General features: G+C 47.7%; 1 protein-coding gene across 1 annotated transcript; it reads right to left on the bottom strand.

Moving 5' to 3' along the window:
* Positions 1–2,824: 2,824 nt before the first annotated feature.
* prrt1 (proline-rich transmembrane protein 1) lies at positions 2,825–10,419 on the bottom strand. Its single transcript, XM_055631313.1, has 3 exons — positions 10,096–10,419; positions 8,397–8,582; positions 2,825–5,368 (listed from the first exon to the last, which is right to left on the bottom strand). Exons 1-3 carry the CDS (start codon positions 10,342–10,344, stop codon positions 5,192–5,194), a joined length of 612 nt encoding a protein of 203 aa, XP_055487288.1. The 5' UTR covers positions 10,345–10,419; the 3' UTR covers positions 2,825–5,191.
* Positions 10,420–10,637: the final 218 nt, after the last annotated feature.

The following is a 10,637-nucleotide window of genomic DNA, read 5'->3' as shown; positions in this document are numbered from 1 at the left end:
ATCGGCCACCATTTAGATAACAGTTTACTTTCCTGTTTTTGCCACCAAAATAGATAACCTCACATTTATCCACATTATACTGCATCTGCCAAACATTTGCCCACTCACCCAGCCTATCCAAGTCACCTTGCATCCTCCTAGCATCATCCTCACCGCTAACACTGCCCCCCAGCTTCGTGTCATCCGCAAACATGGAGATGTTGCATTCAATTCCCTTTTCCAAATCCTTAATATATATTGTAAATACCTGGGGTCCCAGCACTGAGCCTTGTGGTACCCCACTAGTCACTGCCTGCCATTCTGTAAAGGACCCGTTTACTCCTACTCTTTGCTTCCTGTCTGCCAGCCAGTTCTCTATCCACATCAATACTGAACCCCCAATACCGTGTGCTTTAAGTTTGTATACTAATCTCTTATGTGGGACCTTGTCGAAAGCCTTCTCAAAGTCCAGATATATCCACTCTACTAGTTACATCCTCGAAAAATTCTATAAGATTCGTCAGACATGATTTACCCTTCATAAATCCATGCGGACTTTGTCCAATGATTTCACCACTTTCCAAATGTGCTGCTATCCCATCTTTAATAACTGACTCTAGCAGTTTCCCCACTACCGACGTTAGACTAACTGGTCTGTAATTCCCCGTTTTCTCTCTCGCTACCTTTTTAAAAAGTGGGTTTACATTAGCTACCCTCCAATCCTCAGGAACGACTCCAGATTCTAAGGAGTTTTTAAAAATTATCACTAATGCATCCACTATTTCTGGGGCTACTTCCTTAAGTACTCTGGGTTGCAGCCTATCTGGCCCTGGGGATTTATCGGCCTTGAAACCATTCAATTTACCTAACACCACTTCCTGGCTAACCTGGATTTCACTCAGTTCATCCATTTCATTTGACCCCCGGTCCCCTGCTATTTCCGGCGGATTATTTATGTCTTCCTTACCTTACTGAAGACAGAACCAAAGCAGTTATTCAATTGGTCTGCCATGTACTTGTTCCCCATGATCAATTCACATGTTTCTGACTGCAAGAGACCTTCATTTGTTTTAACTAATCTCTTTCTCTTCACATATCTATAAAAACTTTTACAGTCAGTGTTTATGTTCCCTGCCAGTTTTCTTTCATAATCTATTTTCCCTTTCCTATTTAAGCCCTTTGTCCTCCTCTGCTGGACTCTGAATTTCTCCCAGTCCTCTGGTAGGCTGCTTTTTTGTGGCTAATTTGTACGTTTCATCTTTTGTTTTGATACTATCCCTGATTTCCCTTGTTATCCACGGATGCACTACCTTCCCTGATTTATTATTTTGCCAAACTGGGATGAATAATTGTTGTAGTTCATCCATGCAGTCTTTAAATGCCTTCCATTGCATATCCACCGTCAAACCTTTAAGAATCAATTGCCAGTCAATCTTGGCCAATTCACGTCTCATACCCTCAAAGTTACCTTTCTTTAAGTTCAGAACCATTGTTTCTGAATTAACAATGTCACTCTCCATCCTAATGAAGAACTCAACCATAATATGGTCACTCTTGCCCAAGGATCGAGGGGTGTATGGAACAAGCTGCCAGAAGAAGTTGTTTAGGCAGGGATACCCCAACATTTAAGAAACAGACATGAGCAGGTTTGGAGGGATGTGGACAAAACGTGGGCAGGTGGGACTAGTGTATCAGGGACATTGTTGGCCGGTGTGGGCAAGTTGGGCCGAATGGCCTGTTTCCATACTGCATCACTCTATGCCTATATGTCATTATTTATTTGCCATCTCTAGTCACATTTATAACGCTGCAACGTTGCTCCAACTTTTTTCACACAGAGGGTTATGAATCTGTGGCATTCTCTCCCTCAGAAGGCAATGGAGGCAAATTCTCTGGATGCTTTTAAGGGAGAGTTGGGTAGAGCTCTTAATGATGGCGGAGTCAAGGGATATTGGAGAAGGCAGGAACGGGGTACTGAATGGATGATCAGTCATGATCACAGTGTATGGCGGAGCAGGCTCGAAGGGCCGAATGGCCGACTCCTGCACCTATTGTCTTTTGTCCATTGTTTATAATCCCAGCCTCAACTATCTCCTCTGGCAGCTTGTTCCATACACCCACCACCCTCTGTGTGAAAAGGTGACCCCTCAGTTTCCTATTAAATCTTTCCCCCTTCACCTTAAACCTACAGTATGTCATCTATTTCCTGATTCCACTACATAGAGACCTGAATTCGATCCTGACTATGGGTGCTGTCTGTACGGAGTTTGCACGTTATCCCTGGCTGTGACCATGTGGGTTTCCTCTTGGGTGCTCCGGTTTCTTCTCACTCCAAAGACGTGTAGGTTTCGTGTAGTTAATTGTCCTCTGTAAAATCCCCCCAATCCTGTACCTCTAGATTACGTCCCTATAGACAATAGACAATAGGTGCAGGAGTAGGCCATTCGGCCCTTCGAGCCAACACCGCCATTCAATGTGATCATGGCTGATCATCCCCAAACAGTACCCCGTTCCTGCCTTCTCCCCATATCCCCTGACTCCGCTATCTTTAAGAGCCCTATCTAATTCTCTCTTGAAAGTGTCCAGATAAACGGCGTCCACTGAGGCAGAGAATTCCACAGACTCACAACTCTCCGTGTGAAAAAGTGTTTCCTCATCTCCGTTCTAAATGGCTTTAACCCCTTATTCTTAAACTATCTTTTACTGAAAGGGTTTAGGAGGGTTTCAATCGAAGTCACCCATTCCTACTCTCCAGAGACGCTGCCTGTCCCACTGAGTTACTCCAGCATTGTGTCTATATTCGGTGTAAACCAGCATTTGCAGTTCCTTCCTACACAGGGGTTAGTTTCCAAGAGTCAAGAGCGTTTTATTGTCAGATGTCTCGGATGGGACAATACAATTCTTACTTACGGCATGGAATATAGGGTTATACATCCTTGACACAGCTATATCTGTGACTAAAACAGATGCTCCCACACTAATGATCCATTCGCTTTTTTGCTTGGATTCCTTGATAATAGGTCTTCAATACTTAACCACCCCATGTGTCAATCCAATGCATCTTTCCTTTGAGGAATCTCGCTTTTGAGAAGCTGCAATGATATCAGCTGTCTTCCAAAACTCTTAACAATCTTCCTGTGCTGCTATCATCTCTGACGCTGACCTGACACTGTTCCACCCACATGTGGTCGCCATCACTTAAACAGTTCCCCAGCCTGTTGCACCTGGTTTCAATGCCTGATGATCATGCACCAAGCATATCATTGCATGATCATTCCTCTGTGAAATCGGGGTGTCGCGATGGCGCAGCGATAGACCTCACAGCGCCGGAGTCCCGGGTTCGATCCCGACTACGGGTGCTGTGTGCATATAGTTTGTACGCATTGTCTCCGTGACCCGCGTGGGTTTTCTCCGGGAGCCCCAGTTGCCTCTCACACTCCACAGACGTACAGGTTTGTAGATTACTTTGTCACGACGATTATAAGATGAGCATGTTATCCAATTCAAGATTTTCAAGATTCATAGGGTTGGGCTTAGTGTAGTTTAGAGATACAGCGCGGAAACAGGCCATTCGGCCCACCGACCAACGATCCACACACACTAGCATTATCACCACCGATGTTGGGGGAGTCCACAGCCAGGGGCACACACACACTTTAAGAATAAGGGGTAAGCCATTTGGAAATGAGATGAGGAAACACATTTTCACACAGTGAGTTGTGAGTCTGTGGAATTCTCTGCCTCAGAGGGCGGTGGAGGCCGGTTCTCTGGATACTTTCAAGAGAGAGCTAGATGGGGCTCTTAAAGATAGCGGAGTCGGGGGATATGGGGAGAAGGCAGAAACGGGGTACTGATTGTGGATGATCAGCCATGATCACATCGAATGGCGTTGCTGGCTCGAAGGGCCGAATGGCCTCCTCCTGCACCTATTGTCTATTGTATGTTGTAATTAAATAAATTATTTTTGATACAAAAAAAGAAAAAGTGACAAATAAAGTTCCATTGAGCCATTGAATACGAAGTATTTCTGTATATGTTCACTCATCTACAGGACTGATCGCAGAGACACTATGATGAGGAGGAATCGGAGGCATGCCAGAGGTGAAGCAATCTGCAGGGTAGTCTGCCTCGCAATATAGTGCGGGCTGTGGGAGATAGGGAGGAAATTAACGAGGCATGTGGGATTCCTGCAGTTGGGAATGTTTGACTGAGACATTCCCGAGACTCGGGACTCTGAGTGGCTCCCATCAAACTATGATCCCATCTTTGAAACATATAAAATTATTAAGGGTTTGGACACGCTGGAGGCAGGAAACATGTTCCCGATGTTGGGGGAGTCCACAACCAGAGGCCACACAGTTTAAGAATAAGGGGTAGGACCATTAGAACGGAGATGAGGAAAAACCTTTTCAACCAGAGAGTTAGGCTGTGGAATTCTCTGCCTCAGAAGGCAGCGGAGCCCAGTTCTCTGGATACTTTCAAGAGAGAGCTAGATAGAGCTCCTCAAGATAGTGGAGTCAGGGGATATGGGGAGAAGGCAGGAACGGGGTACTGAATGTGGATGCTTGCATACACTGGAATTTAGAAGGATGAAAGGGTATCTTATAGAAGATACATATAAGATTATTAAGGGATTGGACACACTAGAGGCAGGAAACAAGTTCCCGATGTTGGGGGAGTCTAGAACCGGGAGCCACAGTTTAGGAATATGGGGTAGGACAATTTAGAACGGAGATGAGGACATTATTTTTCACCCAGGCAGTTGTGAGTCTGTGGAATTCTCTGCCTCAAAACGCAGTGGAGGCAAATTCTCTGGATGCTTTCAAGGGAGAGCTAGATAGGGCTCCTCAAGATAGGGCAGTCAGGGGATATGTGGAGAAGGCAGGAACGAGATACTGAATGTGGATGATCAGCCATGATCACAGTGAATGGCGGTGCTGGCTCGAAGGGCCGAATGGCCTACTCCTGCACCTATTGTCATTGGGATCACCACAGTCTTTGCCTGGTGACGTTGGATATACAGCGAGTGTTTTTTGTACAGTGCTGGTCCAATTTCCAATCGGCCAAAATTAAAACCGACGGAGGAGGATTTTCTTGCCGAACGACTCGATGATTTTGAACTCGGAGAGAGAAAGTTTTATTTCCTGGAGGGGTGGTCGAGAGGGTAACGATGTCCAGGGCCACCTGCGCTTCGACCCTGCACCGGCTGTGGCTATGGTTCCCAGTCCGCGCCGCTGTGCTTGGCTTCGATTGCCACGACGATCACCAGGATGGCGCACAGGACCATGGCAGAGACCCCCACGGCCAGGCTGATGAAAGAGTAGTTCCGGGCCTGGCGGGAAGCAATCTGTGCCGAGAGGTGGTCGCCCTGTGACGCCGCCTGACGTGTCTGCAGAGGACAGAAGACCAACGTTACAGACTAAACATTCACAAGTTATCGGAGCAGACATATTAAGACCCTGTCCCACTTAGGAGACCTAAACGACAACTTAGAAACATAGAAGCATAAAAATTAGGTGCAGGAGTAGGCCATTCGGCCCTTCGAGCCTGCACCGCCATTCAACATGATCATGGCTGATCATCCAACTCAGTATCCCGTACCTGCCTTCTCTCCATACCCCCTGATCCCTTTAGCCACAAGAGCCACATCTAACTCCCTCTTAAATATAGCCAATGAACTGTGGCCTCAACTACCCCCTGTGGCAGAGAGTTCCAGAGATTCACCACTCTCTGTGTGAAAAAAGTTTTTCTCATCTCGGTTTTAATGGATTTCCCCCTTATCCTTAAGCTGTGACCCCTTGTCCTGGACTTCCCCAACATCGGGAGCAATCTTCCTGCATCTAGCCTGTCCAACCCCTTAAGAATTTTGTAAGTTTCTATAAGATCCCCTCTCAATCTCCTAAATTCTAGAGAGTATAAACCAAGTCTATCCAGTCTTTCTTCATAGGACAGTCCTGACATCTCAGGAATCAGTCTGGTGAACCTTCTCTGCACTCCCGCTATGGCAATAATGTCCTTCCTCAGATTTGGAGACCAGAACTGTACGCAATACTCCAGGTGTGGTCTCACCAAGACCCTGTGCAACTGCAGTAGAACCCCCCTGCTCCTATACTCAAATCCTTTTGCTATGAAAGCTAACATACCATTCGCTTTCTTCACTGCCTGCTGCACCTGCATGCCTACTTTGAATGACCGGGGTACCATGACACCCAGGTCTCGCTGCATCTCCCCTTTTCCTAATCGGCCACAATTTAGATAATAGTCTGCTTTCCTATTTTTGCCACCAAAATGGATAACCTCACATTTATCCACATTATACTGCATCTGCCACTTCTGGTGACCTTGCCCGCCACCCAAGGTTTCCATGAGGTCACCGGAGGTTTTGGTCACTCTCCCTAATGGTCAATAGACAATAGACAATAGGTGCAAGAGTAGGCCAATCGGTCCTTCGAGCCAGCACCGCCATTCAATGTGATCATGGCTAATCATCCCCAATCAGTACCCGTTCCTGCCTTTCCCCATATCCCCTGACTCCGCTATAAGAGCCCTATCTAGCTCTCTCTTGAAAGCATCCAGAGAACTGGCCTCTACCAGGCAGATAATGCCGCAGACTCTCCACTCTGTGTGAAAAAGTGTTTCCTCATCTCCGTTCTCAATGTCTTACCCCTTATTCTTAAACTGTGTGGCCCCTGGTTCTGGACTCCCCCAACATCGGGAACATGCTTCTCCGTCCCATCACTATTTATCCCATTACATCTGCATTGATTTGTGTTCGAGGTTAATCTGCCAAGCGAAACACGTATTGGTGACGGGGTCAATCACTTCTCATTAGCCTTCCACTCATTTACAACTATAAATAGAAACTCTGAGTCCGGTGCAAGTTCCTTGAAATCCCCTGTGACCTACTAAGCCACGGATGAGCGGTAGACATAATCACAGCTCAATATGTAACACCAGGTTTGTAAACAGAGGCAGCACGGTGGCGCAGCGGCGGGGTTGCTGCATTACAATGCCAGAGGCCTGACTCTGGGTGCTGTCTGTACCGAGTGTGTACATTCTCCCCGTTACCTGTCTGCTCCCGTTTACTCCCACTCTCCAAAGACGTACAGATTTATAGGTTAATTGGCTTGGTAACGTTCATAACAAGAGGAGTTGAGTATAGGAGCAAAGAGGTCCTTCTGCAGTTGTACAGGGCCCGCGTGAGATCACGCCTGGAGTATTGTGTGCAGTTTTTGTCTCCAAATTTGAGGAAGGACATTCTTGCTATTGAGGGAGTGCAGCGTAGGTTCACCAGGTTAATTCCCGAGTTGACGGGACTGTCATATGCTGATAGAATGGAGCGAATTGGCTTGTACACTCTGGAGTTTAGAAGGATGAGAGGGGATCTTATTGAAACATATAAGATTATTAAAGGTTTTGACACGCTAGAGGCAGGAAACATGTTCCTGATGTTGTGGGAGTCCAGAACCAGGGGTTAAAAAGACGTGGTCAGCCATTTAGAACGGAGATGGGGAAACACGTTTTCACACAGAGAGTTGTTAGTCTGTGGAATTCGGTGGAGGCTGGTTCTCTGGATGCTTTCAAGAGAGAGCTAGATAGGGCTCTTAAAAATGGCAAGTCAGGGGATATGGGGAGAAGGCAGGAACGGGGTACTGATTGGGGTTGATCAGCCATGATCACATTGAATGACGGTGCTGGCTCGAAGGGCTGATTGGCCTCCTCCTGCACCTATTGCCTATTCTCTAGTGTAAATTGTTCCTAGTGTGTGCAGGATAATGCTAAACTGCGGGGATTGCTGGTCGGCGCAGACTCGGTTAGCTGAAGGGCCTATTTCCATGCTGTATCTCTGAACTAGACCTGTACATTGTGTCCTGCGGCACCACCATATCACCACATGACAACTACAGAGGAAGTGCTGATAAAAAAAATGTGCAGGAGTCACAATGAGGTAGGTCGGAAGATTGGGAGCACACCCTAACTTATGATAGGTCCGTTCATTAGTCTGATAACAGCAGGGGCTTTACGGTTGCAGCTCCTAGACTGTGGAACAGCATCCCTCTTCCCATCAGAACTTCCCCCTCCATCGACTCCTTTAATTCTAGACTCAAAACTTATTTCTACTCACAAGCGTTTCTTGAGGTCCCATGAGGGAGCACTGTATGTGTGTATCTATGCATGTATTGTTAGATCTATGTGCCACTGTATGTAGCATGTTAGTACCTGCACTGATGTTAAGCACTTTGGTCAACGAGAGTTGTTTTTCAATGTGCTAGAGAAATAAAATTGACTTGACTTGACTCATCCTTTAAAGTTCCAGCGTGTACAGGCCCATTGCCATCAAATGTTAACCCAATCAATCCTGGAATCACTCTGGCAAACCTCCTCTGGACCCTCCCCAGAGCCAGTACATCGTTTACCTCCAGTGCCTTGATGATGGCGATGATCCCCGTCGGCCAGAAGCAGCAGATAGTGGTCAACACCGCGATGGGCAGGTAGTCGTGAGGCCACCTCTCCGGCTCCGTGACTCCGAATGCCGACGGAATCCGGGACTGTGGCCCATTCGTAGCGATCCCGGGATATCCCGGCAGGTACGGCTGAGGAGGCTGGAATGAGAATGGAAAGAGAAGGGTCCCATGTTAAACACTGGCTCCTAATCCGAGATCTATCCGTGATCGAACTATGTTGGCTTAAACTTGCACTAAACGTTATTCCCTTTTTATGTATCAATACACTCGAATAGCTCGATTATAATCGAGTAATGTCTCTCTGCAGACTGGATAGCAAAGGTTTTCCACTGCACATCATCAGTAAACCTGAGAATAAACGAAATTGAACTGCATTTCGCAACTGATTAAGGGCCGAATGGCCTACTCCTGCACCTATTGTCTATTGTCTATGGTCTATTGTGTCATTTGGCACTGCTCCTGCCTCCGATCCAGGGGTTTTATAGACAACAGACAACAGACAATAGACAAAAAGGTGCAGGAGGAGGCCATTCGGCCCTTCGAGCCAGCACCGCCATTCAATGTGATCATGGCTGATCATCCCCAATCAGTACCCCGTTCCTGCCTTCTCCCCATATCCCCTGACTCTGCTATCTTTAAGAGCACTATCTAACTCTCTCTTGAAAGCATCCAGAGAACCGGCCTCTACCGCCCTCCGAGGCAGAGAATTCCACAGACTGTTTTTTCACACTCTCTGTGTGAAAAAGTGTTTCCTCATCTCAGTTCTCAATGGCATACCCCTTATTCTTAAACTGCGTTTAAGGCCCCTACGCTGCACTCCCTCAATAGCAAGAATGGCCTTCCTCAAATTAGGGGAGCAAAACTGCACACAATATCTGTATCTGTATAGAATTTGTACGCCTCCCTGTGATCTGGTGGGTTTACTCCGGGATCTCAGGTTTCCTCCCACTGTCCAAAGACGTACAGGTTTGTAGGTTATTTGGCTTCAATAAAGATTGTAAATTGTCCCTAGTGTGTAGGATAGTGCTAGTGTGCGGGGATGGCTGGTCGGTGCAGACTCGGTGGGCCGAAGGGCCTGTTGCTGCACTGTATCAATGGATCAATGTCCCTCCTGGGATAAATAAAGTTCTATCGTATCGTATTGTGGAAACCCTTTTTCACCCAGAGAGTTGTGAGTCTGTGGAATTCGCTGCCTCAGAGGGCGGTGGAGGCCGGTTCTCTGGATACTTTCAAGAGAGAGCTAGATAGGGCTCTTAAAGATAGCGGATTCAGGGGGAACGGAGAGAAGGCAGGAACGGGGTACTGATTGTGAATGATCAGCCATGATCACATTGAATGGCGGTGCTGGCTCGAAGGGCCGAATGGCCTACCTATTGTCTATTGTCTATTGTCAAAGGGTGGTGGGTGTGTGGAACGAGCTGCCAGAGGAGGTAGTTAAGGCTGGGACTATCCCAACGTTTAAGGAACAGTTAGACAGGTACATGGATAGGACAGGTTTGGATGGATATGGACCAAATGCAGGCAGGTGGGCCGAATAGCCTAATCCTGTACCTATTGTCTATTGTCTATTGTCTATTGTATCGTTAAACTATTTCTAGCTGATTATCCACCGCGAGCCCGTCTCCGGCCAGGAATATCGGACAGTACTTACATTCCCGATGGGATAGATGGGAATGAGCGTCGTGTAGGGCTGGAGTTGAACGGCGTAGCCGGGAGGAGGGGGTGGCGGGGCGATGTAGCGGGCGGGGCCCAGCGGCCCCTGGTGCAGGAGGGTGTTATACCCCGGGGGTCCGCCCTGGAACTGCGTCTCCTGAACGTAGCCCCCCACCCCGACAGGGGGAGGTGGTGGACGCGTCTGCACTGGGTAGCCCACGGACAAGGCAGCGTGTCGCCCCTGCATCACTTGGCTGTAGGGGGGAGGCGATGATGTCTGCAGCGATGCATCGGATTGACCTGAAACGTACAGAACAAGAGGACAGTTTAGGGTTAACGCTCGGAAGACTGGCCTTGACCCGAAACGTCACCTATCCATGTTCTCCACAGATGCTGCCTGACCCGCTGAGTTACTCCAGCACTGTGTGAAACATCACCTATCCATGTTCTCCACAGATGCTGCCTGACCCGCTGAGTTACTCCTGCACTCTGTGAAACGTCACGTATTCATGTTCTCCACAGATGCTGCCTGACCCGCTG

The sequence above is a fragment of the Leucoraja erinacea genome, unplaced genomic scaffold (genome assembly GCF_028641065.1).
Source record: "Leucoraja erinacea ecotype New England unplaced genomic scaffold, Leri_hhj_1 Leri_71S, whole genome shotgun sequence".
Taxonomy (NCBI): domain Eukaryota; kingdom Metazoa; phylum Chordata; class Chondrichthyes; order Rajiformes; family Rajidae; genus Leucoraja; species Leucoraja erinaceus.
Note: the sequence above shows the minus strand (reverse complement) of the source record. Positions and strands in the feature narration are given on the sequence as shown.

What these genes read in the sequence shown, in the direction of transcription:
- prrt1 (XM_055631313.1), bottom strand. Translation starts at nt 10,344, where the DNA reads ATGCAGGGGCGACACGCTGCCTTGTCCGTGGGCTACCCAGTGCAGACG. An exon ending in CCATCTATCCCATCGGGAAT is followed by an intron (nt 8,583 to 10,095) that starts GTAAGTACTGTC and finishes TTCTCATTCCAG; the next exon opens with CCTCCTCAGCCGTACCTGCC. An exon ending in CCATCATCAAGGCACTGGAG is followed by an intron (nt 5,369 to 8,396) that starts GTAAACGATGTA and finishes TGTCCTCTGCAG; the next exon opens with ACACGTCAGGCGGCGTCACA.